Raw genomic sequence first — 27,924 nt, forward strand, 5'->3', positions numbered from 1 at the left:
TTATGAGTATCATAAACCGCATTATGAGATAGCGGTTTAGTTCTAAACCAAAGATAGCGGTTAAGTGTTGAACCGGAAAAAAAAAATAGTTTTCTCACTCCCTTGCTGACGTGGACGGTATGGTGGGAATTAACAAGAAAAGTAACGTATTTTGGGAATTAATGTATCTTTGTGCAATATTGACGAGTAATGAGAGAGTAGCAATAAAAAAAAATAAAAAAAATCATTTCAATATAGTCTATCCCTGGAATAAACGGATGACACTAGTAACTAGGATCACTCCGCTTGGTTTAATGAAGCTCAGTGTTCCTCTTACGCTTCTTCACCACTCCAAAATGTCTTCATCTCTTTGAACTCTTTCTCCTCCGCAAAGCTTACCATCCCCATCAACCAATTTCACAGCAAAAATGAACAGATTAAGATGGGTAATGGATGATGGTGGATTCTGGGATGTAGACGTATCAACACCAAGAACAATGGATGGTGTGGCCCGACCCTTACCCAAAGACGGCCCGCTTCCATTAGGCTTATCAAGGGGTACCAGGCTTTCCATGTCCAAGCAGATTTACTTCTTTCAAAGATTCATGGCTGCCCCTTTCGTTCCTTCTTTTGTTGGTGGTGCGGGCGGCAATGGGTTCTCTCTCCACCGTGCTCTCAGCATTCCCTCTGGCAATGACTGGTAATCTTATTAAGGTTTTTCTTATTCCTAATCCATAGGGAATTTTGGGTATTTTAGATAATTAATTAGAATCAACGGTTATTGAGTTTTTGCTAATTGGAGTATTTTAACTAATTTTTGTTTTTTGGGTATACTTTGTTTTTGTCTATGAATTATGTTTTCGCTAATTGTTTTGTAATTAAAATGGTTTTGCGGTTAGATGAATTTGATATCTCTACGAAAATTGTAATGAACATGAAGTTGCATTTCTAAAATGTGTATCTTTATGAGGATTTTGCTATTTTGCCCCCTTTATTATGTGGGGTGGCTATTGTCGGTAATGGAGATGGGTTTATGACCGAGTTCCAAACAACCCCGAGGGAATTGCTGAGCTACTAATTATTTTATGAACAATGTACATTATGAAGTCTTAAGAGGCTAGAGAGGAGCTCCATCCAGTCGATCTTCTTGATTAATATCGGATACCAAATAGAGATTTTGGGACTGTGTATTCAAACTATTATGACTTTCTATAAAATATACTCCATAATATAAATTGTGTATTTTTAGATATCGATTTTCATTGAACTTTTTCAGGAAAAAAAATGAGAATACAAATATGTAAAATTGTATATTCAATCATTTCGATTATATAATTTTTTGGATTTTATTATGAAGTGCCACTTGATTAACCAATTATGTCAATCACCAAGATCAACCAACAATTTCTCGGTTAGAGAGAAACGGAGAGAAGAAAGTGGGAAAGCGTTTGTTGTTAGTGGAAAAGATTTGTGCTAAAATTTAGAGGCAATGATTGATCTGGTGTTTGTTTTGGAAGGAGAAATAGTGGAAGAGTAGGGCTGGTTATTCATGGAAGACAATTTCAACTATTCATATCCAGTAGCTCAAGTGTTATTATAGCTTTTCAATTCTAGTAGAGAACACTGGAATATCTAGAAGAATTGGCTCAAATCTTATGTTGGTAGAGCGCTGAATTTGGTGGAGGTGTTTCGGTCTGAACTGACAGCATCTTAACACTGTTCTCCATCTGGGGATTTGTGTTGGGGGGCGGGGGTAGCTTGTCCTTCTGATATGATTTGCTTACCCTTATAAATTATATAAAGCTCAGCAGTAGCACACAAATTTAGAAGGGGGTGTATTTGCATGGCCTTTGAATGTTAAGCGACAACCATTGAAGTTTGTTGTCCTTTAGTTAACAATGAAATTGATTATGTAAACAAGCTAAGGATAGTATTTGCTGCTGAAAGTATGCATTTTTTTAAGATATGATCCGAATTCATCCACCGATTACAGTTTTTGAAGTTTTTGATCATGATTGAATGATATTCTGACTTCTATTTACCCGTTTGTCAAACAAAGCTAATAAGGCTCTTACAGGTCATACAATGCTCATATTTTTTTTTACCTCATTTCATTTGTTGTAATCTATACTAGATAGTGCTTGTCAACATATATGAGCATGTAGTATAAAGATATACCCATAAGAAATCTCCCTTCCTTCAAGACATATCCATAAGTCCGTAACCTTCTCAGTGTTGTGCCATTATGTTTAACTTTTTAGTGCTGGAAAACATTAATTTTCCCTTATAACTTTTACTCAATCATGTTTTTGGAAAGTCTAATATGTGATACCTCATCTTTTGTTTTTGGTTCTTCTATCTGTATTCTGAGAGTAGCTCATCCTTCAATCTGTGGGATCCAGTTGCAACTAGCCAGCAACCAGACAAAAAAAACAATTCAGCTCGTGGAAGTATCAAATATATTTTGTCCATTCCTTGAGTTCATAAATTTTGTATAATGTGTAGTATAATAAGTTTTCAATTCTGGCTCCTTGTCCATTCCCTGAGTTCGTAACAGTTTGTTGTAATGTCAACAATATTAATGTAGTATCAAAATGATAGTAGTAAGTGATATAAGAAGCATGTATATGCATTGCGCTTCATGATTATCTTCTGAAGTAAAAGGCTTATGTTCAGAAATGTATCCATATAAGAAGCCTAATTAGTGCCTCTTGGGGCTTGATTTATATTCTAGGTTAGTCTGCCCTTCTGGCTTTTTAAACAAGCCAATAAGTAAGCCCAAGAAATAACTTTTTAAGCTCTTTGATCGATCAAGTTCTTTTTGTTTGGTCTGAGGTCTTGAGGCTCCCCCTACTCTGTGAAAAGAAAAACCAATATATGGACAGATTTAATTAGAGCCTTCTTTGAGATTATGCACATAACTTTTGGTATCTGAAGTAATTACACATGCTTAAGATATCCTGTATTTGATTATATAGAAGCTTCTTATTTATTGGCTTGTTTGCAGCTCATTCAGCAATCTAATTGATATATGTCAAAGATATGCAGGTTTAACATTTTGCTGGGTCAGTTCAACTTCCAAAAGTTTGTATCTTCTGTGAGAAAGGCCAAGTTAGAGGAGAGCTCAGATTCATCCTGGCTGCAAGTCATTGGAAGGCACTTGCTTGAGAAATCATTTTATGCATCTGGATTTTTTTCAGAGTTCCTTGTAACGCCTGAAGATACGCTGGTTTTTTCTTATGAAGCATGTGGTGACAAAAAGACTGCTCGAAAAAAGGCAGTTTTTAATCATAAGGCAAGTATTTCAACCCTTCTGTTAATACTGTGGTTCCGGCTATTGGTTCAAAAACATTTTTGAATATTCTTAAGATTCCTAATTTTGTCTTGTTCGTCTGACATTGGAATAGCGCGGGGGAGGGGGGGGGGGGATCTTTGTTCTCTTTTTCTGTTTTGTTTTTATCTCTCCTGAATGTGTTATGAAATACAAATTGTAGCATTATACTGTCTATATATTTGATTCTTCATGGTAAATTTCCATTTGGTGTTTGAGTTATTTCAAAATACCATTTTGGTAACCCGTAATTCTATACTATTTTTTTTTGGTGACTTGAATTCCTAATCAATGCTGTTAAAATCTCGATTAGAAAGGTGATGTTACTGATGCGTCAAGTTAGGTTTCATTTGGAATCTTACAGTTTTGTTGCGAGGATAAGGGAAATCGGGCAAAAGTAGCAAAAAATATTTTGAAATCAAGTAAAAGACCAGAAACAACTCAAAATATTTTGTAGCATGGGTGAGAGCAACTCCAATGGTTAAAAAAAGGACTTGCTCACAAAAAAAAGAACATGTAGTAGGTAGCCCACCATTGGTACAACAATGACATAAGCAGCTGTTAAAACCTTGTAGCTATTTTGGGCAGATAAAAAATATAGCTCAAATAAATAAATGATTTGAATTAAATATTATAGGGAGCTACAAAGTATTGTAGCCCACCAATGTGAAAATTTATAGGTTTAATCAATTGTAGCTAGAAATTGATGTGGCAAACTTAGCCACAACATCTTGTGGCTCACTATTGGAGTTGCTCTCAGCACTTTCCAGATTCCAGATATGCCAAATTTATTATTTTTATTTCTCTGCGCTCTTATCTTCAGTGGCTGTCTTTTCTTATTGCCCTTTGAATATAGACAATGAGGCCGAGTTTTCAGAGTATGCAGTCTGCCTTCTTCTATCTACTCTTTTCTTCATGTTTCTTTGTTGGTTTGATGTGAAAGAAAAAGAGCCATGGAAAGTGAAGAGAGCTAACAGATAAAAAGGAGGTATGGGGACCTGGTCAGAAGCAGGGTTTGTTTTTATGTTGCAATACCTTTTACATATTTAATATAAATAAAAAAATTGATGATCACCTTTTATAGTGTTAGGTTGCTACAATGGGAAATTGTTATTGCATTCATGTATAGAGAGATTAATGACAATTAATCTACTTAAGCAGCAAAACAATCTTGAGAACGTTATGTAAATTATTTGAAACCATTAGAGATTTTTGAGAATATTTTGAAATTTCATTGCTTTTACTAGTAAAACTGATGGGAATATTAGATTTTTTAGAAGTTTATAGGAACTACTCCCTCTGCCCCTTGTTGTTTTCACTATTGAATTTGACATATTAAGATTAGAAGATAGGTAGAGGAATATCATATGATAGTTGAAACATTCAAATGTGGATATTGGGGCACTTAGCTCTCCGGGAGAGAGAAGAAATCATGACTTTAGGTTTGTGCCCACGTAAGGACATTTTGGGGAATGAAATAGAATTTACTCCCTCTGTCCCTATTTGTTTGCCCCATTTGCCATTTTCTTCTGTCCCCAAAAGATTGCCCTTTTACCATAAATATTCATGGGACCACAACTCACATAAAATACATTTGGCCCACCACTTTTGTCTTTTCTCAATTCCATACACCCATTTCTTAATAAAACACATTTGCTTCATGGGACAAACAATAAGGGACAGAGAGTATTTGATAAAAAAAATTGAATTTAAGTTTGGGATATACGTAGTACCTATTATAGAAGTGTAAAATCATTGCGGGGGTGGGGGGGGGGGGGGGTGGAGTTATAATTTCTAGAAAACCTAAGTCTGGGTTGTCAAGTACTCAAGTCACTTGAGTGTTTTAATTTGTAATTTCAGGTTGCTACAGATGGAATATGGAAACACGGGTCATTTAAGTAGAAAACTTTCACACTTCAGGGCGTCCAATATGTTAGTGAAAAAAATTAAATATAAAAGGAATGTCACATGACAACTCACCCTTTAATGTAGAGGGTAGTGGACTTTGATGGCATCAGTGTTGGGTAACTACGGTGAATAGTTTTTCATCCGCACCCGGATGACAATTTTCCATATCTCATTATTCTTGTTTTGAATTATACTTATATCCTTCCTACTGAATACTGACAATCTGATTACATGATATGTATGTTAATTTTGCAGTTTCCTCATCTGAATCTGAAATTGGAGAGAGTTTGGCCTGGACTTTTTATTGACAAGTATGGAAATTACTGGGAAGCGCCCGTTACACTGGCAGCTGATCTGGCATCTGTCTCTTCTGACTCTGGTTATAGCTGCCACTTGTGTTTGCAGCATATATCAGGTTTAGCAAAGCAAGTTGAAGGGGATGACTCCAGTGAAGTTCCTGCCAGTTTACTTCCCGGGCTCTATCTTAAAAGTGCCTTTTCCTTCAAGAAGAGTTTAGACTTTTGGAGAAGTGAGGCAAAAATGCTAAAATTTGTTCAGCCCTATGATTTGTTCTTATCAAGTCCCCATATTTCTGGCACAGGTCTTTTTGGTAAGTTAGCCTAATAGTTTATGCTAGCTTTTATATGTTCTAAAGTTTATGATCTGGTCACAAGATACAATAACTTTTTAATATATTATTTGAATCTTGACCTACCAAACAAGCATCTTAGTTGGGTTTTTGTTGAGGAATCATTGTGTGTATCTGCTCATTCCTGCAGGTGTTGTTGCAACAGTATTGGTTGGAGATAACTCACTAAGATCACCTTTAGATGATCAACCAAATGATTATAAGCGCTTTGATGTTTATGCATCTGGAGGGAAATCAGCATGCTTTGCAGACTTATTTGCATCTTTGTCATTCTCAGCCCAATATGGTAACTTCCAAAAGCGGGTCTTTGATCTCACGCGGTTTCATGGCCGGTTAAATGTTCCTTCAGGTTCCAAGTTCTTTTCAGCTGCCACATGTTTGGCCCAAAACCTATTTAAGTCTGAACGGCCATCCCTTGAAGCAGTTCAGGCAGTTTGTCCCAGTGCCACATTTTCTTTTCAGCAACAGGTTTGCAAATGTTTTATAGATGTTTTGTGCTAATTCCTGTTACAATGCTATCTTGGTCATGGACCTCACAGTTCATTTTGCAAATTAATATCAGTTACTCTTTCAATTCCTGTTACAATGCTATCTTGGTCATGGACCTCACAGTTCATTTTGCAAATTAATATCTTGGTCACAGTTCACAGTTCACACTTCTTTTGCAAATAAATATTTTCTTCACTTCTACTTTGATTTTAGAAGAAATTTTTTGGTACTCCGTAATACATTTTACTATTTTCTCCCCAACCATCATTCATTTTTATTTTCTCCACCCCAACATCTTAACTTTTGTTTTTTCTATCTATCCATTTTGAAATTTTTTTATTCTAAATTTATTGCTAAATAATCTCCGTGCTAATCCCACATGTGATGAAAATTTGAGAATGCAGAGAGTTTTATGTTGAGAAAACAATATAGTATCATGAAAATGATGTATAAAGGTGAAATACTAATAGCATAAGCTAATGTGTATGTCAAGGAATTAAAGCATAATATAGTTCTAGTTGCCTAATCGGCCTTTTTCATAGCATATAGTTCTACACCTTCTAGTTGGCTTGGTACTAAGTATCGATTATTGCAGCTTGTCTGTGTTAAATTTTAGTTACCAATTCCAATATAAACCCTAACATTGCAACAGAGAATCTGCAGTTTGTCAGATGTCTCACTTATCGTATCGTACTGATTATATTAATGTGCTTCCTTCCCTGCAGATTGTAGGACCCTTCAGTTTCAGAGTTGATTCAGAAGTTGGTGTTAATTTAAAGAACCAGGAATGGAAGGTGAATGTAGACAATCCTGTATTTGCAATTGAATATGCTTTACATGTACTCTGCTCTGCAAAGGCTGTTGCTTGGTACGCACCGAAGCAAAAGGAATTCATGGTGGAGCTTCGGTTTTTTGAGGGATAAACTCGAGTGAAGTTGTATAGACTTACATTACAGTTTTGGAATGAGTAGCATTTAGAGCCTTCTTTTGGCACCTATATTTTTTGTGATTGGCCATTTGACCATGAATTCATTGAATTTGTAGCTAAATGCTAATGGAAAATTAGTTTGAAGGATCTTTCACTAGAAATTAAGCGGTACAATGAGCACGACTGCACGAGGCTTGGGAGGAAAAAAATGAAAGGCTTCAGGAGTTTCAACTTTTGGGTGAGAAGAGGTCTGTAGACGACTTTAGCTTGATTTATTTTAGCCATTTCTTATGGACGACTTTAAAATAACCTCCCACAACCCCTAGACACTCCCCTTCCTCAACCTGCCATTTTCCAGTTTACGTTACTCTCAAGCGGCTCCTCTTCAATCCACCTTGGACTTTCGGGGGAGAATGTAAAGTCATCGAAAATGCAAAAATAGTTGAGAAGTTAGGGCAATTGGAACATGAATGTCTACAACCTAGAATGTTAATTTCCCCAACTCCAAAGGCGTGGAGGCAGTGGCGTGTCGGGGGTGAACTGGTGAAGGGTGTTGGCAGCAGTGGCGGATGCAGGGTAGAAGTAGAGGAGTCCTTAAGACCTTGACCCCACTTTGGCCAAAATAATAAATTCATTTTAGTTAAATTTTCATTATCTTTTTTTAAAAAACACATAATTTTAGTTAAATTTCCATCAATTTTTAAATAGTGACCCAGCTATCTATAATTTCTGGATCAGCCAGATAACGAAGTAGGAGGGCATCAAGGCTGAACAAGAGAGATGGACCTGGATGATTGATCAACAGAATTATTTTTACCGATATCACACAAGCAGCGGAAGTATACTTTGAAATTTAACAGCCTTGCTTTTACTTCAGAAGCTCATCGCTCAAATCTACAGTGTAGGCATCGAATTGATCGGACAAATACCTGGTTGTTCTTTAACCTTCTGGATAATCAAGATGCCATAACCGCAGGGTTAAAAAAAAACCTATTGAGTTAATGGGGCAAATGTGCTAATAATAAGGAAGTTTACATTTGCTTATAGTACTACGCCTGCCCAAACTAACTGGAGGGCCATCTGATGGAAGCTGCAGATGCTCTTGTTTATAATTCACTGATATCAGACTTAGTCCTTGAGGTGGTGCAGACAACGCGTATTTAGCCAATTCTTTACGATCTCTTGTTTCCAATATCTCTAGTACTATATTAGGTGGAATCGCTTCCCTTCCAATTTGAAGCAACAACGCAACCTTCATTAAAGAAAACAACTAGGTCAATTAATCTCTAGAGCACCTATATTAAAATAACGGACTTAAACAGATGAGAGAGCATATCATACCATGTTTCGAACTTGTCTATACAAGAAGCCTGAACCTTCAACTTCTAGCTCCAGAAGAGCTCCCTGTAAACCAACAAAATGCATTACATTTCACTCTAAAAACCCAACAATATTCATTTCCAGAAAATTGACAAGACATAAAATCCCTAAAAAATGCTACCAGGTCATTTTTGACAATTACCCTTTCAGTGACATCAAATCGGGATATAGTCTTGATAGGATCCCGTACTCTATCATTGCGATTTGCATTAGCAAAGGCTGAGAAGTCATGCTTTCCAATAAAAAACTTTGCAGCCTCTGCCATGACAGCTGCATTGAGCTTATATAAGCTATGATATGCGTAAGAACGCTCAAATGGGTCCATGACAGCACCATTGTAAATACTGTAACGATAAATCTTTCCCTTTGCAGAAAAACGAGCATGGAATAGTGCTGAAGCAGGGCTCAGCTCTCTCACACGAATATCAGATGGGAGAAGACCATTCAATGCAGCGTGAACTTCATCCAACGAATCATAGTTGAAAGGAGTAATGAAATGTGCAACCTGAAACTTTCTATTCATGTAAGCTTCAATTCAACGTCGGCCATCTTTTCAATCTCCTTAGGGATCAGAAAGTGAAAAATTCAGACCTGGCCCAAAGCGTGGACACCTGTATCCGTCCTGCCTGCACCTACCACATTTAGATCCTTTCGGTCTAAATCCGTGATTCTGATCAAAGCTTTTTCCAAGGCACACTGAACTGTAGGCGGTGATGCTTGATATTGCCACCCTAATACAGCAGTTTGTAATAATCGTGTCAATTTCAAATTGAGTACACACTAGTATACTACATAGAAGTTACAAGGTAAAAGTTGAAAAAGAGAGAGAGCGGACCATCTCCATTAGCAAAGCACTAACATACAGTTATACAGGTCACAATGGAGTCCTCCCCCAGCTAATGTTTACAAAAATAAGAGATGCAGAGGAGGGTGGATGTGGAATTGTGGAGTAGGGACAGTAGTAATGCGGGACAATGTGGGTGATGTCATGGTAGCAACGTGAAATGCACCCACTTCCTGTTACCACAGAATAACAATAATAGAGAGATTTAAGAGGAAGATGAAAGCTTGTATTGCTCAATACTAACAGTACGGATATTACGGATATTACAGACTAGGTTGCTTGAGGCCACCACTCTCCTATGTTCAGTAACTTGAGGTTACCAATCTCCAAAAGCCAATACAATGCACAATGCTTTCTCTTTCCTTTTCTTTGCTATTTAAACCCTAGGGATATTCTACCTAGTACAAGTCATTAATTACTGTTGTCGTTGTGTTTGTCCTCAGGCAGGCCTCCTCCTCCTTTGGTGCGTTGGCTGTGTTCTGCTGCCACAGTTGTCTGTCCTTTCTGTTTTGTCTGTCCTTTCTGTTTTGGCCTCCTCCTGTAGACCATGTGGACCCGTGGCTGGTTAGAATGGTTCATCACATCACCCCGCCCCCAAAGAACCACCTTGTCCTCAAGCTGGAAGTTCGGAAATCTGTTGGTGAGCAAGGTTGCGTCCTCCCAAGTTGCCTCAAATGCAGGGAGCCCTTTCCACTTGATCAATACCTCTGTCCGTGTTTCCTCTCCTGCCTTGGTGTTGCGAATCTGCAGCTGAGCTCTAATTCAGGGGATAGTTGTACTGGAATAGATGGTGAAGCAGTCTGACAACCAATGGCCCTCTTGAGTTGGGACACATGAAAAACTGGATGAATTTTACTTGTAGTAGGCAATTTCAGCTTGTATGCAACTTCTCCTATTTTTTGAATTATCTCATAAGGCCCATAAAAACGTGCTGCCAATTTCTCAAATGGTCTCTTTGCTAATGAGCGTTGTCGGTAAGGTTAGAGTTTAAGGAAGACTAGATCTCCCACCTGGAATTGCTCATCACGCCTCTTGAGGTCAGCATTCCTCTTCATGGTCTGTTGGGCCTTGAGAAGATTAACTTTCAACTCATCCAATATATAATCCCTTTCCTGCAGCAATTCCTCCACACTGTTAACTGGGGTCTGGCCAGTTCCAACACGCCACAGTTTGGGAGGGTCGCGGCCATACACCACCTTGAATGGTGTCATGCCGGTGGATAAATGAGACGACGTATTGTAAGAGTATTCTGGCCAAGGGAGCCATGAGGCCCATTGCTTTGGCTTATCTCCCACGAAGCACCTGAGGTATGTCTCCAAACCTTTGTTCACGTTCTCCGACTGTCCGTCCGTTTGAGGGTGATACGAGGTGCTTCTTTTCAGATCAGTCCCTTGGAGCCGGAAAAGTTCCCTCCAAAATACACTCAAAAAAATACGATCCCGGTCCAAAACTATGGATGAAGGGAAGCCATGGAGTCTGACTATCTCCTTCGTGAAGCTATTGGCGACTGAGAGGGCCGTGAATGGATGTTTAAGAGCAATAAAGTGGGCGTACTTTGATAGCCGATCTACCACCACCAGAATAGTGTCTGCCCCTCTAGACACGGGCAACCCCTCCACGAAATCCATTGCAATGTCTTCCCATACGGCAGTTGGCACGGGCAATGGCTGCAGTAACCCAGCTGGGCATTGTTGAGAGTGCTTACTCTTCTGGCATACCGTGCATTGGTGGATGTATGCTGACACTGCCCTTCTCATCCCCTGCCAATACCACTCCGCTGTTATCCTCAAGTACGTTTTCACTTCCCCTGCGTGTCCACCAGTTGGAGAGTCGTGGTACTCTCTAAGAAGGATGGGTATAAAGGCAGACGTTTTAGCAATCACCATACGTCCTTTATACATCAATTTCCCATCCTGTAAATGGAATCCAGCCACTTCTTTCCCCTCCTTCACCTCTTGCTGTAGTTTCAGGAGTGTTGCATCTCCACTCACTTCATCTTGCAGCACCTTCCAGTCCACCCCTTGGGATGAAATCAACGCCCCCAACTCCATCTCTCCATCCTCCTTGCGGGACAAGGCATCTGCCACGCGGTTGGACGCCCCTGGTTTGTACACAATCTCAAAATCAAAGCCAATTAATTTTCTCACCCATCTCTGGTAGTCGGCCCCGATCTCACGCTGTTGGGTGATGTGTCTAAGACTCTGCTGATCAGTTCGTATCTCAAAATGTCGACCCATGAGATAGTATTTCCATTTTTGAACCGCCAAGCAGATGGCCATAAGTTCCTTCTCGTATATCGATTTGCCTCGTGCCCTAGGCCCCAAAATCCGGCTGTAGAATGCAATGGGCCGGCTGTTCTGCATCATCACTGCATCATCACTGCCCCTAACCCGTAGCCTGATGCATCCGTCTCGATTACGAATCGTTTGTGGAAGTCCGGCATGGCCAGCACTGGTGCAGTGATCATAGCCTGTTTTAGGGCTTCAAATGCGATCGTCGCCTCTTAGGTCCAACCAAAGCAATCTTTCTTTAGTTGGTCAGTGAGGGGGTGCGCGATGTGAGCATAGTTTGCCACGAACCTAGTCAACCCCAAGAATCCTCTCAACTCCCTTAGACTTTTAGGAGTCTGCCATTCTTGCATAGCCAGTACTTTCTCTTGGTCCACAGCCACGCCACTGCTTGAGATTACATGGCCCAAGTAAGCCACTTCGGCCTTGCCGAACTCACACTTCTTTTGATTGGCATACAATTTATGTTCTGCTAATTTCATCAGCACTAGCCTCATGTGCTCATAATGTTCTTCCTGGCAAGAGCTATACACAAGAATATCATCAAAAAAAACAAGTACCAACTTTCTCAAGTATGGGCGGAATACCTCATTCATTAATGATTGGAAGGTTGTCGGGGCATTGGTTAACCCAAACGGCATCACCAAGAACTCGTAGTGACCCTCGTGGGACCTAAAAGTGGTCTTGTGCACATCTTCGGGCCAAACTAGGATCTGATGATACCCTGCTTTGAGGTCGAGTTTGGAAAATACGCTGGCTCCGTGTAACTCATCGAGCAATTCATCGATTATAGGGATTGGGTACTTGTCTGGAACCGTCTCTTTGTTCAATGCACGATAATCCACACAAAAGCGCCACGAGCCATCCTTCTTCTTCACCAATAGGACTGGGCTGGAGTAGGGGCTGGTGGAAGGCTGTATAATTCCAGCCATCATCATCTCCCCTATGAGTTTCTCAATCTCATCTTTTTGTATCTGTGGGTACCGGTAGGGTCGCATGCTCACCGGGTTGCTGCCCTCTTTCATGGTTATGGCATGCTCGTGGCCTCGCAACGGTGGTAGACCCGTAGGCTGCTCAAATACCTGCTCAAATACCTGCTGAAACTCCCCCAACACTCCTTGTAAGAACAGAGGCGATTCCATGCCTCCCTGTTTCTCCTTCTCCAACCGGTTAAATTCAATGGTATACCTCCCCCTTCTTTTCTCAGAGTTCTATCATGGCTTTGAGTGAGATTAAGGACCTGGCCAACGAAGGATCTCCTTTGATGGTCATTATTGCTCCGTCCACCCGGAATGTCATTACCTGAGTCTTCCAGTTCGTCACAACGGATCCCAATTTCTCGAGCCACTGGATGCCCAAGATCACGTCCGAGTTACCTAGCTCAAGAGGTAAGAAATCTTCGACCACCTCCACTCCTCCGCTCAACTCCAGTTTCACGTTCCGGCACACCCCTTTGCCGCGAACGACTTCTCCATTACCCAGGGAAACCCAAAACCCCCTGACTCGTGCACCGCCACCCCTAACTTCTCCACAGCCTTAAGTGATATGAAATTGTGAGTTGCTCCGGGATCGACCATGACAACCACCTCCCCTCCTTGAATTCGCTCCACTAGCTTCAAGGTTTTCGGGTTGGTAATGCCCACGATGGAGTTCATGGATACGGTAGTGGGAATTTCGGTCTGCTCCGGCACCTCCAAGTCTCCAACATCTGAAACTCACCACTCTCCTCCTCGTACTCCGCCTCCTCCTCATCCACCAACATGACACTGACTTCCCTCCGCTTGCACCGGTGGCCAATTCCCCATCTCTCATCGCACCTAAAACACAAACCTCGAGCTCGCTTGTCTTGCAACTCCTTCTCCGTCAGTCGTTTAATTTCTCCTGTAAATCGGGTGGTTGAATTTGGAGGACCAGTTTGGTTATTTGAAGCAAAGGACCCGATGGATCCCGCGGGTCGGGTGGTTCCTCCTTTTGGGTTTAGGTTTGGGTTGGTGATATTTGGGTTTTGTGGGGTGGTGTATGTATGATTTGGCTGGTTTGTTTGTGTTGTGGGATTTGGGCTGGCTGGCTATTTGTGGGTATTGGGCTTCGGCTAAAATAAGAGAACGGCCCAGTTCGGTTGGTTCCCCCTCCTGTTCTTTTAAGGCCTCGGACTCGGTTTCTCTCCTCAACCCTAACTGCTAAATCCATTGTGTCTTCCAGGGTATACGGGTTTAAGCAAGAGAGCACAAGGCTTAGGCCTTAAACTTAGCAATTCTAGCAGAAACCTCATCCCGCACATTTATCTGTAAACGGAATTGCATTCAAACCATGCATCAATAGAGCAGAGTTGGCCATATTCACCAAAGGCCATCTGAGTACTACGCGCATAATCCCCCTTCAAATATATGTTTTGATAGAAAAAATCTTCATGTTCAGGGTCAAGCGGGCATCGTATTCATGGCATTGTGGACATTGTAGAAGGTAGTTCTTTAGAGAGGTTCATCTTCCTTGTATTCAGGATAACAACGAAACTCAAGTAGAAAACCTGTGTTTGCCATTAAGTAGTGATAGAAACCCACGATTCCTTCTTAGATATTGTCTATTCAGCATTCAGTTAAGTAGCACCCATATAGAAGGATATTCCTGCCGTTAAGCTCTGCTATAGATACACCATACAATGCTAAATTTAAGGCCTAAGCCTTGTGCTCTCTTGCTTAACCATGGCCTCTATTGCGTATCGCTGGCAATGGCTGCTTTAGGCTCCAAAAATTTGCCATTGGGTCCCAAGATGATCAAACTATCACGAGTTTTATCTTCACATGTGCCACAAATGACGGCTTACAATGCCCTTAAACGGCAATATCCACCTATATGATATCCCCTTTTCGACAAAGGCAGAAGTGATATGTCGTACGAACCCTTGAGTGTGATTAGCCACAGGTAGGTGAACCACAACAATCTCCAACTCATGCTCAAGTGACTAAGGTTGTCCATGAGCAGACCATCATAATACAGGTACAACCCCACAAGCTTCTTTTGAGGTCTGAAACAAATACTTTCCTGTTATCAATGTTGCAGAGTAGGAAATCAGAGGGCTTCCAACACAAGAGTTCCTCAAGAGGCACAGTTCTCCTCATTACCAATGCCTCAGCTTTCTCATCGAGGAATTTGAATCGCTCATCCGTAAAAGGAAAAGAATCAGCTCCATACTTGCCAGTAAAGGAAACACCACGCTGCAAAACCTTTTACGTAGGGTCTACAAGGATAGCACTTGGAAAACGGCAGTCGGTCGATCGGAGAGACTGAAAAAAAGTCAGAGAGCCAGCATCCCAAAAAGGGAGTGCAAGGCATGAATAAAGAAAAAGTAGTTGAAAGCAGCCTCATTGTAGACCCATTCAGGTTTCATCTTTGCAACCTAACAATCTCAAAGTCAACATCTTGCATATCAGACCATTGTGAGTATGCAGCAATTAACGCTCGGCAATAATAGGCTGCCCAACTGATAGTCTCCACTAGAAGAAGGAAGCAACAAATGATCACGACTTTTCCCTTGAGGCTTTCAACCTTGGCGGTATCACACTATTTACGAACTAGAAAATCCCTGCAATTGCTCGACAACAAGGATACGACGTCTAAATGTCTGCCTTTGACGTCAAAAGGATGCCTCTTATATTCATGTGGTGACACCAATGCTTTTGTAGTTAGATCATTAATTCGACAAGGAAAGAAATTTCCTTTCGCTGGGTTTTCTATCTTTGAACCCAACATTTGTTCTTTTTGCTGACGACAACATATTTTTTTGCTAAACCTACTGTTAGAGAGAGAATGCCCTGTAATAATTGATATTATCAGCAAGTATAAGAGAGCATCTGGGCAAAGTGTCAATTTAAATAAAACAGATGTAGTTTTCAGCAAATGTGTGAATGTAGCTCGGAGATAGGAAATCGTCGACTCATTCTGGGGTAAAAGAAGTTGGGAAACATGAGAAATATTTAGGTTGCCTACGATCATCGAAAAGTCAAAGAAAGTTATTCTTGCAAGTCTGTAAGAAGATGCAACGGCAGAAGGAGAAGTTATTGTCAGGACCCGGGAAAGAGACTCTGATTAAAGCTAAGCTATAGCACAGGCGATCTCGACATATATGATGAGTATCTTCGGGTCTACTAGATGAAATACATGCATTACTAGCTCGTTTTTTGTGGGGGTATAATGGTACTATACAGAAAATGCATTAGCATAGTTGGGAGTCGCTCTGTAGACCGAAATCTATGGGTGGCATGAGATTTAGGGATCTCAAAGTTTCAACCAAGCTCTCCTAGCTAAGAAAATGTGGAGGCTTCATACCAACCCTAATTCCTTTCTACATGCAGTTCTGAAAGCACGTTACTTCAAGATTAGTGTAGTGCTAGAGGCGTATACGGGTACGACCGCTATTCATGGCGGAGCTTATGGGGCGTAAAGTCGCTGACTCGCTGCTGGTGGAAGACCTTAAATGGAAGACCTTAATGACGAGTTGGTAATGGTGTCAATATTAAACCACCTACAGTCACCCCTTCGCATGGTCCCTCTTTTGATCCGGAATGTGGAGCAGATTTGTAGTTTATTCTGGGAGAACAATTGTAAGTTAATTTTCCAACTACCTCTCTCCATCTCCTTGCCACATGACGTACAATTTAGCTGGCCGACTAAGAATGGAGAGTATAGTGTTAAGTTTAGGCATTGGTTGGGCCATATGGGCCACATGCAGAATAGAGGGGGGATTGAACGATAATAATAGGGAGGTTCGTAGGATCGGATGGAGCTTGGGAGGGTCGCCTAACTTAAGCCACTTCGTATGGCAAGTGTGCAAAGGTCGTATGGAAAGCGTGCAAAGGTCGTATGGCAGCGAAGGAAAAACTCTATCATTGTCACATTGCAGTAGACGAATTATGTGGTTGTTATGGGATCGATGTCGAGTTTATTACCCACGTTCTTTTTGAACGCAATGCAGCGAAGGAGGTTTGGGCTAGGAGTAATTTCGAGAGCATTATATTAGAGGCTCCAAGCTCGAAATTATGGCGAGATTACTATGACTAACGAGTCAAAGATCGAGAGGATGGAGTTGCGACGCTTGCTAACGCTAGCTTGGTCCATCCGACATGATAATGCCTCCCTTCCTGCGCTCAGAAGGGCCGAAGGCTTTACCAAATCGGTAGACGATTACTATTTTTTTATCCGAAGAAGGTGTTTGCAATGCCAAGCTTCTTTCTGAGTTGGTGGTGCTCCCCTCCTGTAGGAATGATTAAAGTAAACGTAGACGAAAATATTCTTGCAATTTGTGGGTCTGGGGCTGTGATAAGAGACAAGAAGGGGAGTAATTGATGGTTGTTGTACGGAGGTATGGAGTTGGCAGAGGCAGTGGCGGTTAGATTCAGGCTACTCCTTGCTCGAAGATTTGGGCACATGCGTGTGTGGTGTGGGCAGAGGGCGATGAGAACAACATGACTCGAATGGTCAACAATGGCACTAAGGGTTTCTCCGCATTGTGGTTAGTTTATGATGACATATAAAATCTAGCTAGATCTTGTCATGCTTTTGTTATTTTTCATGTGAAAAGGGAGGGTAATACGGTAGCTCACCTTGTTGCACGGTGGGATACACGTCGTAGTTGGAGTTAATTTGTTGCACGGTGGGATACACCTTGTAGTTTGGAGTTAGGCTCTGTTTGGTAGAGTGTAAAGTATTTTCATTGTAAAACATTTTTCAAGGGAAAACACAATTCCAAACTAGTTTTTCTTTCTTTGGTACCTTAAAGGAAAATAGGAGAAGATGGTGAAGATTGAGGGGAAGAAAGTAGAGGGAGATAAGGAGGAAAGAAGGAAAAGTGGTTTCCCTTCCTTTTAAATGGAAAAGGGTTTTACACCTTTGATGGAATCATGGAAAATTAGTTTCCATCCCTTACCCAACCAAACAACGTAAAATAATTGAAAAGAGGAAAATTGTTTTCCATGAAAACGTTATACGTCCTACCAAACGGAGCCTAAATTTGTATGAACTATTTCCTCCAAAGTATTAATGCTTGCCTAATTTTCCCTTAGGAAAAAAAGAAGTGTTAATGTTGTGATAATCTCATCCCTTATAAATTCAAATCTATGGTCAAAATAAAACCGGGCTGCATATTTCTGAAGTATAATGTGATAATACTTTTACCTCAAATAAAAAAACAAAAACCCTGAATTCTTCTCCGGCGATGGCATCCCTCCCTACCGCGGCCGGCGGCCATCAAGTATCATTTTAGACGCCGAGAACCCAGCCCGTAAGCAAGCAGACAGCTCTCTACCTGACTAAATTAGTGAATCCCAATTGCATAAAGTTTCTCCAATTACTTCGATTACATTGATTTACTCCAAGTCCAAGTAACATAGCATACAATAAAGAGTTTTATGACAAACCCTCCCTCAATTTCCCAACCAGTTTGCGAATTCCGCATAAAAGTAGCACTAACAGCAGAACAAAAGGAATCAAAATGACGCATTCAATACAGTATTAAGATAAATTTAACATAATTGTTAATTAAGAAGATACTAACCAGCATAATTGGTGCCATCATAAGCAATGAGAAGCCGCCATTTATAGGTTGGAAATGTCGGGTTTAATGATAAGACTTGCCCACCTGAAATCTGTTAATAGGGTCATCAGCATTTCAAGCATTCTGTGTGTGTGTGAGAGAGAGAGGGGGGGGGGGGGGATGAAAAGAGAGAAAGAGAGAGATGTTGGCGGTGTTACCGAGGAATTGGGAGAGGAGTTGAGGTGGAATGGAAACGGCGGAGTGGTGACGGCGGAGCTCATTCCCTGGCCGGGATAACGCTGCGAGTTGTGACCGAAGCAGATAACTTCCCCACTCTCTTTTCAGTTTTTACGCCGGGTTATTCTTGGGTTCATATGGTGCATCGGGAATCGGGAGAGTAAATTTATGCCGCGGCTTTGTTCGACCATACTAGTTGAATGAAAAAGCATTTTTTTCTTTCTTTTTGGTGTTAACATCCGGTTCACCAGGGTAATTCGGATTCGGTGTGAGTTCTGGGTGGTTAGGTTTTAATCCCCTCCCAATTGTGTTGTTACGGGGATCGAACACGGGTTCTCCCTACCAAGTTCAGGCTCAATACCATTAAACCAACAATCAATTGGTAAATGAAAAAGCAGTTAAGAGCATGAACAATGGTAAACTACAAAGTTTGTAGTTTTGCTTTGCCACGTCATTTTTAAACTACAACCCATTTCTAAGCTACCACAATGGAAAGCTAAGGAAGTCAAAATTTCATGCTGTGATGTACCACCAAAAACGTAACAGCAACAAAGAGACAAAATAAAGGAAAGACAAAACAGCTTGTTGTCATATTTCTTTGGACTGATTATGAATACGAATAAACATGCAATGGTACAAAAAATGAAATAAAATGGTATTTTTTAAATAAGAATGGTATTTTGTAAATAAAAATGGTGTTTTTAAAAAAAAAACGTACTTGTTTTTTAAAAAAATGATTCATTTTAAAAGAAAGTGGTACTGTTTTTTTAAGAAAATGACACTTTATAAAAGAGAAATCGTACTTCATTTCACTTTCTCTCTCCACTTTTTTTGTAATTCCCTTCTCTTTTATTTATTAATTTTGTCTTTTTCTGGTTGTCCTATTCATTTTGTCCTATTCCTAATTTGTTTGTTGTTGGTGCAAATTTACGAAAATACCTTTGTGATGTGCTTGCTCACACATCACAACCTGCCGCCTCTCCGCTCTCATATTTGGAAAGCTGCAACTACTTATAGTTTTTGTAGGTCTCACATATCAATCATCATTTCTAATTAGTTTGAATATTTCTTTTTTAATGACCTTATAAATAAAATAAAATATTGTTGTAAATAAATATTATAACTATGCTCAATAAAATTTAGATTCGAAAAAAAAACCTAACATTATAATTTTTAATTTATATTAATATGCAAATTTGTACCAATTTTCAGGAAATGAAAACACAAAGATTGAAGATTGTCATAAAAGCAAACCCACAAAAAAATAATTTAAATCAGATGCATGTGGGGTGGTGTAACACCCTAATAATTCCTTATTTTATAAAATCATTTTCCAACTCAAAATACAGGAATTATCAAGATATTACCGCTACCGTGATAACAGGTAAGACTATTTACCAGAATTACGTAGCGAAATTTAACTAACTTTCAAACATAATAAATAGTTAATGGCCATCGTACAACTCAGACCAATTAAGGCCCAAAACCAAAACATTAAATAGTTCAAAATCCATTAACTAAAAGTGTAAGTAATTAATGTAGTCATGACTAGAAAATCATTATAGAGTTTATAAATGCGGAAGAGGAATAACTCTCAAACTCAATCTCATGTCAATAACTTCTCCCGCAAGTTATCTCTACAAACATGTTATTAAAATTCTACTCCCCAACAATGCAAATGCAATGATGGATCATCATAGGGTCATTAAGGCAAAGCCATGACCGAAGGAAACATGAAGCACGAAGTCAGCGAAGCTGAGTACGAACAAGCTAGAATGAAATCCTAGTCTAACATGCTTCACTCAACAATATAATAATCCACATGAAAAAGCCATTTAATAAACAAGTAATCATAGAGACAAGGCTCGACACTTGACACGACTATCGACTCACAAATTAGTTAAGAATTAGCTTCGAACAGGTAAAAGAAAGTATCCATGAAAGGAAGAAAGGTGTTGGAAGTCAACCACACACCAAGATAATAAATAAATGTCGGGCCATACCGACTGCCGGGCCATACCGACGGAATTCCCGCGCTTAAAAGAAAGAATGAAACAACGTCTTGTATCATTCAATGAGTACAAGTTTTCCGGCAAGACTCCCCCCCATTGTTAATACTCAAGGTATATACGTTCCAATAATTTTGAAGCTCGTTCTAATTGCCCTTTACGTTAATTAATATTTTATGAACAAGGTGAACTAAAGACACAACAACAAGTCATAAAATACAAGCAACTAAACAATGACACTCATTTTAATCCTTTAGGACTTGTGATCAAACATAGGACTCAAGTGATATTACTCCCATTGTTTCTTCTCTATATACTATTGAGATAACCCGACATTGTCAGTTAACAAGCGGGGTGTGCACATGGCACAAATAGTCCTTAGTTCAATTCACATAAAGTTTCCAAATCTCCTGTAGGAGCAGCATTGACTTCAAAATGCCCACTAAGAGCTTCATGGGGATATCGAGGTATGTGTAGAAGTGTTCATACTGCGCGTGAGGGCTTCGGAAAAGTAACCATTAGGGGGAACACAAGATTGTAAGGGGAAAATTTGTTGCCTCATGGAGTGGTTAAGACTGCAAGTATAGAAAGTCAAAGTAGAATGTTGCAAGTCAGAAACTTATTTAAAAACACTGAGAGAGACTGGAACACCCAGCTAGTGTGGGATATGTTCAAGCCTAACATAGCAAGAGAGATTCTTAGCATGCATATTCCACACGAAGATAAGGAGGATCAGTTGCAAACTTGCAATGGATTAATGGAAATAATGGACAAATGACAGTCAAATCAGTGTATTACCACTTAATCATGAAGGATAATCAAGTAGAAGTGAAAGAAAATACTCATGTTTTCTGGAAAAGACTTTGGGGTTCAGACTTGATCCCAAAATGGAAAAATTTTATATGGAAGTTGATTAATAGAGCGCTGCCAACTATGGAGAATTTGGAAAAAGAGGAATGTTTGTGGGTAGAAGGTGTGTTTTTTGTGAGTCTCACTATGAAACTGGGGATCATCTGTTCAGGGACTGCAATGTGGCCACTCATATTTGGGGAGCAAGCAATTTGGGGATTATTGTTCAGAATGCAGGGCACATTACTATTGCAGATTGGGTAATGAACTTTTTGAAGTATTTCTGGAAGAAGGACGGGCATGATAGCTCGCGTGCAAGATACTTTGTGGGAATAATTTAGTCTATATGGATCACCAGGAATAACATAGTTTTTAGAGGAGGGAAAGTAAATCCAAATCAAGTGTTGTCTATGGTGACTGGGTTTAACAAGGAAGTCATGGAGGCAGCTAATTTCAAATTTAAAAGTCGGGGGAGAAACATTAGCGGTGGAGATATGATTAACAAAGCTAGAAGTCATCCTGTTAGGGTGAGGTTAAAAGGAAGTGATGAAGGTATTATGTGTAACATATGTGTGGATGGTGCTTGGAAGATTGTAAGGGGAAAGGGTTATGCTATGGAAACAATAGGATGTGTGGTTGATCATCAAGGCAATATCCTAAATGAAGGAGGAATTAGAGTTCATGCACTAAATCCATGTCAAAATGGAGCTAAAGCAATTCTGAAAGGGCTTGAATGTGTTAAGCAGTTACATATGCAGAATGTTCGTGTGATCACACACTGTATGTAAGCAATTACAGCCATTAGATATTACCCTTTTTGTAAACTTGAACTTATTACCATATGTAGTGACATCCATATGCTAGCTAGAAGCTAGTAGACTCAATTGTTGTATTATAGAACAAGGTAGTAGAGATAGAGTGGTTAGGGCCTATAAACTAGCTATTGAAGCTAGGAAAAATGGGTAATCTGTTTGGTCTGTTTGTAATTCCTGCCTAAAAGAAACTATCCAAATTCTACTTCTTTCTAATAATTTGTTTTTAAATAAGTTCATGTGACTCCAACTTCTTACCCAAAACTGATTTTATACGAGATTAGTGTCTAAATCACATTGAACGAATCGGTGAATATATATAATTGAACATTCCGGTTATGCCGAATGATCATTTTCAAGTCAATGATTCCAAATTTCCACGACACATCAATTGCAACCAATTCTTGTCTCGTTTATTCTTCTTTGTTATAACCTTAATTTAAAACACTTATTTTTACAACAAAAAGAAGTGACAGTCATTTTGGTAGTCGGTCATAAATGGTGTAAATGAGAATGAATTTGTAAGGACAATCAATATGCATTCTCATAGTAATGCTAGTTTAATCAAAATTATCTCTTTTTCTTTATAAATTTGTGTTACCATCAATTACCATTTAGGAAGTGGTATTACGTGCATGTGAATGCAAATGTTTATGAAGAAAACCACCAACTTTGAGATAAAATTCCATTATCACGAACATTATGATGTTTTCTTGCCACATACTTCCTCCATTTAGAAATAGCTGCACCACTGTCACTTTATGCAATATTCATATATTAACTTTTATTCTCTTTTCGGTTTTTTCATGAAATGCCCCTGAGGTTTGCAATAATGCACCAAATACCCCTGCGCGTTTCAAAATTCATAGAATACCCCTATTTTTTCTAAACTGTTCATCAAATACCCCTATTATGACTTTCCGTTAGTCCTCCGTTAAGTCATGTTTATAATTCACCAAATACACCTATTTATAAACTTTTTGCATAATATACATCTATTTATAAAGTTTTTTGCACCAAATACCCAAACAGCTTATACCATTAATAAATGAATTTGAAGCCCAAAATTGAAGATCAATACATCTGGAAATTGAAGAACAAAACCCATAATATTTTTTTTGGTAAATAAGGCAAATTTTATTACCAAAATGGTAGAAACCAGTTAAGAACAAACCCAAATAACAAGGAAACAAACAGCAAGGGGAGCACAACCGCATCCCTAACTAAAACACAAAAAAACTCATTGACTTCTCGGGTTTATGCCTCAAAACTAACAACAAATGAGCCAGGTCCAATTCGGACCTCGAACAACCCCTCCTTAACCCAATCAACTTAAAATAATCCACATTGCCTGTCTCCCCCATTGCAATCCTCTGCTTCAATTGCTGAATTTTCGAACCCAGAGAACAAAGCCGGCCCGGAATTTCTCTATACGGAACCGCCCTCGGTTTCCACACTGGGCCCGGTGGTTTACGGTCTCTTAAAATAGAATTATAAATCAACTTCACATGTTCAAGATCATGAACAGAATCAGTAATACACCCAATGAACTCAAACAACCCGGCCCGTGATTGTAGGGCCACGGTTGAGGTCGGTTCCAATGCAAGGGCCCGGTTTAAGTCAGCAATACTCTCAGCAGTCCGGCCCGCTGATTTATAAGCAGAGGCCCGGTGAAGGTAAGACTCCGCAAGAAACGCCTGTGGGGCCGGGCGGCGACCCTCTAATATCTTGGAAAAGTGTCTAATCGCCTCCGTGAAGAGGCCGGCATCTAAAGCGGCAAGGGCGGCGGCACGGCGGCGGAGGAGGAGCACCCTCGATTTAGTTATGTATTCTCTCTTAATTGTTGCGCTACCCTCTATGTTCTCTACTCTATCTATTTTTGTTCTCCGTCCTTCGTCATCGGCTTAAACCTCCCCTTCTTCATCAAACTTCAATTCACGATTTCAATTCACTAGAAAATTTGGGTTCGATTATTTGGGGATTTGAGTTAGCAATTGATGTTTGATGAAGATGGTTTAAAGAAGGAAAAATTGTGGTTGGGTTCACCATTTTGATACCCAGGAAAAAGAGATGTGAGATTGAGAGGAGAGAGGAGGGTGAGGGGAGAAGAAAAACGATGAAGAAGAAGAAGAGGGACGAGTATTTAAGAAGGGCCAGAAACAACAGAGGAGATGAGAGGAGAGAGAAGAAATAAGATTTTTTTTTTTTTTTTAAAGTTAAAATGTAGAATATTGGGTGAATAAGGGCATAAACGTAAATTAACGTTAACGGAGTACTAACGGCCGTTAAATCCAAGGGCATTTGGTGCACTTTAAGTTTAAATAGGGGTATTCTATGAATTTTGAAACGCGCAGGGGTATTTGGTGCATTATTGCAAACCTCAGGGGCATTTCATGAAAAAACCGTTCTCTTTTTACACATATATAAAAATGCTATCATATAAAAACTGGTTGGATTAGTCTCAATGTCTACTTTTAAAATTATCAAAAAAAATAGTTTTACTAATAGATCATTAGAGATATTAACGGTCAAAGGTTTGCTTCGCAAACGTGAAAGTTAAAGTGGTGCAACTATTTCTAAATGGAGGAAGTAACATTTACGGAGCGTTTAGTTCATAAATTGGTAAGAGATTGGAATCATAAATGATATCAAGGTGGTATGAGTATGGAACTTGATTCTTAAAATTATGCATTAGGTTCGATTTGAGGATGAGATTTTTTCTTTTTGTTTGATACCTGCAGTAAAGGTATGAATCATACCCACCTCCTCCTAGGTTCCTGAATTCATACCTTGGGAAAATGAGGTATGAGTTTAAACTCTTACAATTTCCAACCAAACACATTGAATGAATTCAGACAATCCTAAATCTATACCTCACACCTAGAATCCCCGAACCAAACACCTTTTTAAATTTATTTTGATTCCCACCCTTTATTATCGATTAAAGCAGTGAAGGAATATATGCATTGCCTCGAAACAAGAGGTGGCAAAATGTATGGTGCGTGTCACGAAAAGGTGAAACCAACGCAGAAAACATATTTGGATGATTTGATAAGTAGTATTTCACCCTAACACTTGCATATATTGTATCATGACGGCCAAATAGTACACCAATTTCCAAAACGATACATTTAAACCGTTATAGTGTCACCATCAAACAAAATACGTTGTTTCCCTAAGTTTAGTTAGTTTTGTGTTGGAGAGAAAATGGTTCGGTGGTGTAATACGGTGGTTCTGTTGGTACTGGCGGTGGCAGTGGTGAGGACGATGACGGTGGAATGCAACTACTCGATAGCATCCGGTGGGGGAAAGGCGGCGACAAGTGAGATAAAGGGGAATAAGCAAGATGCTAAGGAGAAGGTGCATCAGACTTTGGAGGAAGCTAATGAGACTGCTGTCACATGGACTGACTGGGCTAAGGATAAGATTCAAGGTGTTCTTGGTCTCGTAGGTATTTCCCTCCTCTTTCTATCTCATCTATCTTACATCTACTTGTTTTTCCTAATTTTCATGTTAAAAACCCATTTAACAACCAAAACTATTCAACTAATCACGTTTCGTTTTGTTTTGCCTTAAACGTTTAAGGTAAAAAAGTGAAAATTATTATTTAGATCGAAAAAACACATACTTATAAAACTAGGTTTCCTTTTTTGAGAAGATAGAGAAGATTGAATGGAAAAGGAAGAAGAAAGAGGGAGTAAAGAAGAGAATTGGTTTCCTTCCTTTTCGATAGAAAAAGGTGGTTCAAATTTGTTGGTTGTTGACCAACAACAGAATGGGAAACGAGTGTCCCAGGATCACCTGAAACCGGGATGGAAACTCTATCCAACTGAGCTATCCATCACTCTCGCCCGTTCCTGCCTTATGTGAAGCTTCCCTGTTCTCTCAAAAAATTAGCTAAAACAAAAAATTAGCTAAAAAACACGATTTAGTTGATAGAAAAGAATTTTCTACTTTGAAGGGTGATGGAAATTTATTTTTCATCCCTCGTTAATTAAACAACGTAAATTGATTGAAAAGGGGAAAATTGTTTTCCAGAAAAATATTTTACACAAAACCAAACTGTGCTAAAATGCACGAGTTTGAATATGTTGTCGCACATCTCCGTTCTTATTTACTCCCTCTGTTTTTATTTAGGAGATACACTTGGTCGTGTCAGGGTGTTGTTGAGAAGAATTGAATGCAATAAAACAGTAAAGCAAGTGGAATTAAGTAGATATTTGAATAAGTAAACAAGTGGGGACCATGTCATTTTGGGTGGGAGGTGGGGTGGGTTTATGAAATTATTTGTTTAATAGGATGGTGGGTCATATGGTAAATTAGATCTATTATTTAATTAGATGGTGGGGTTGATAAGTTATTAAAAATGACAAATTATCTCTTAAATTAATACGACCGGAAAAGACAAGTGTATAAATAAATACGGAGGGAGAATTTGACACAATTGATTTTTTTTAGCACTATTCACGCAATTTCATTTGACTTCCTTTTATGATTTAAATTTAAGAAAAAAACAAAGTCACATGGGGTCTTATTAAATTTGTCTTAATAAATATTTTTTAAATATTAATTTTTTATAATTTTTTCTTATCCATAGTTAAAGATGTTAATGTTTGAAATCGTGCATTGGTAAATATGCCTAATAATTGTGTCATTTAAAATAGAACGGAGGAATTATAATTTAGATATAAAATAGGGTTTTTCAACGTTGAACGTCTTGTGTTTCCTCGATTTCTAGTTGTACCCATGCATTTGAAATCTACTATAATGTACTCCTAAGTGTAAAATATAGTCAACCTTATCCTCGTTCTTAATCTAACGTAATATGATCAACTTATTGTAGGAGACTTACATAGTTTTGTTGCTCAGGGTTTGCAAATGGTGGAATAAAAATTGACAAGGCAGCTGAAATTGTGGATGAGGCTTCCGGCAAGGCGAAGGGGAAGTATGAACAAGTGAAGGAGAAAACTTATGAAGTTATTGATGAGGAGCTTTGACTCTTATGGGTTCTCTTGCTTGTCTAAATGTTTTTCAAATTTCTATGCTTAAATTATATACAAGTATGTTGTACGTAATCTAATTAGATTCATCAATGTTTAGTTTTGAGCTACATTAAATTCATTGTTATGTAAAAATTTAAGTTTGTCGACAAGTTAACAAAGTTAAAATAGACATAGACTGACAAAGTTAAAATTCAAGTTTGTCTACTATATAGTATAGTGTCAAAAATTATCAAATACTGCGTATCAACTAACAATATAAGTTGGTGAGAAATCCATCTTATGACTTATGACTTGGAGATTATCTTGTGAGTTGGTGAGAAACTTTCCTTGTGACTTGAAGGTCACAGGATCGAGACTTATCAATTGCGAAATGTTTGGAAGAAGTAGTTGGAACCAACAATTGAAGAGATAATTTCTCACATGTTAGGACATGTCTAGGGACTATGGTTGCTAGAAAAAATCCTATGAAAAAGATATTATAAAAGAAATATAAATTTGGTCGACCAAGAGAACTTACAAGAAAATTAATGATAAGCATAAATATGGAGTTTTGCTTCTGTTAGTGCTTCTGAGTTTCCTCAATTTGTTGGAAAAAATGGGGTATTTGTAGAGAACTAGTTGTTGGCCGACGCGCTAACGCGCGCCGTCCCCCAAGTTAGCAAAAAAATAATTGTGAAATTATTATTGTC

General features: G+C 39.1%; 3 protein-coding genes across 3 annotated transcripts; 2 read left to right on the forward strand and 1 right to left on the reverse strand.

The window, feature by feature from the left end:
- Positions 1–251: 251 nt before the first annotated feature.
- Positions 252–7,433, forward strand: LOC110792411 (protein TRIGALACTOSYLDIACYLGLYCEROL 4, chloroplastic). Its single transcript, XM_021997214.2, has 5 exons — positions 252–679; positions 3,028–3,274; positions 5,474–5,828; positions 5,998–6,335; positions 7,082–7,433. Exons 1-5 carry the CDS (start codon positions 408–410, stop codon positions 7,277–7,279), a joined length of 1,410 nt encoding a protein of 469 aa, XP_021852906.1. The 5' UTR covers positions 252–407; the 3' UTR covers positions 7,280–7,433.
- Positions 7,434–8,126: 693 nt separating this feature from the next.
- Positions 8,127–18,731, reverse strand: LOC110792410 (uncharacterized). The gene is made up of 6 exons (XM_021997213.2): positions 18,544–18,731; positions 18,347–18,437; positions 9,256–9,395; positions 8,807–9,169; positions 8,626–8,688; positions 8,127–8,536 (listed from the first exon to the last, which is right to left on the reverse strand). The coding sequence occupies exons 1-6, from the start codon at positions 18,604–18,606 to the stop codon at positions 8,300–8,302; spliced, it is 957 nt and encodes a 318-aa protein (XP_021852905.1). The 5' UTR covers positions 18,607–18,731; the 3' UTR covers positions 8,127–8,299.
- Positions 18,732–25,229: 6,498 nt separating this feature from the next.
- Positions 25,230–27,405, forward strand: LOC110792409 (uncharacterized). Its single transcript, XM_021997212.2, has 2 exons — positions 25,230–25,683; positions 27,102–27,405. The coding sequence occupies exons 1-2, from the start codon at positions 25,440–25,442 to the stop codon at positions 27,227–27,229; spliced, it is 372 nt and encodes a 123-aa protein (XP_021852904.1). The 5' UTR covers positions 25,230–25,439; the 3' UTR covers positions 27,230–27,405.
- Positions 27,406–27,924: the final 519 nt, after the last annotated feature.

This window comes from Spinacia oleracea, chromosome 3, assembly GCF_020520425.1.
Source record: "Spinacia oleracea cultivar Varoflay chromosome 3, BTI_SOV_V1, whole genome shotgun sequence".
Lineage (NCBI taxonomy): Eukaryota > Viridiplantae > Streptophyta > Magnoliopsida > Caryophyllales > Amaranthaceae > Spinacia > Spinacia oleracea.

What these genes read in the sequence shown, in the direction of transcription:
- LOC110792411 (XM_021997214.2), top strand. Translation starts at nt 408, where the DNA reads ATGAACAGATTAAGATGGGTAATGGATGATGGTGGATTCTGGGATGTA. An exon ending in ATTCCCTCTGGCAATGACTG is followed by an intron (nt 680 to 3,027) that starts GTAATCTTATTA and finishes AAAGATATGCAG; the next exon opens with GTTTAACATTTTGCTGGGTC. An exon ending in AGGCAGTTTTTAATCATAAG is followed by an intron (nt 3,275 to 5,473) that starts GCAAGTATTTCA and finishes TTAATTTTGCAG; the next exon opens with TTTCCTCATCTGAATCTGAA.
- LOC110792410 (XM_021997213.2), bottom strand. Translation starts at nt 18,606, where the DNA reads ATGAGCTCCGCCGTCACCACTCCGCCGTTTCCATTCCACCTCAACTCC. An exon ending in TGATGGCACCAATTATGCTG is followed by an intron (nt 9,396 to 18,346) that starts GTTAGTATCTTC and finishes CTGCTGTATTAG; the next exon opens with GGTGGCAATATCAAGCATCA. An exon ending in ATAGACAAGTTCGAAACATG is followed by an intron (nt 8,537 to 8,625) that starts GTATGATATGCT and finishes TCTTTAATGAAG; the next exon opens with GTTGCGTTGTTGCTTCAAAT.
- LOC110792409 (XM_021997212.2), top strand. Translation starts at nt 25,440, where the DNA reads ATGGTTCGGTGGTGTAATACGGTGGTTCTGTTGGTACTGGCGGTGGCA. An exon ending in AGGTGTTCTTGGTCTCGTAG is followed by an intron (nt 25,684 to 27,101) that starts GTATTTCCCTCC and finishes TTTGTTGCTCAG; the next exon opens with GGTTTGCAAATGGTGGAATA.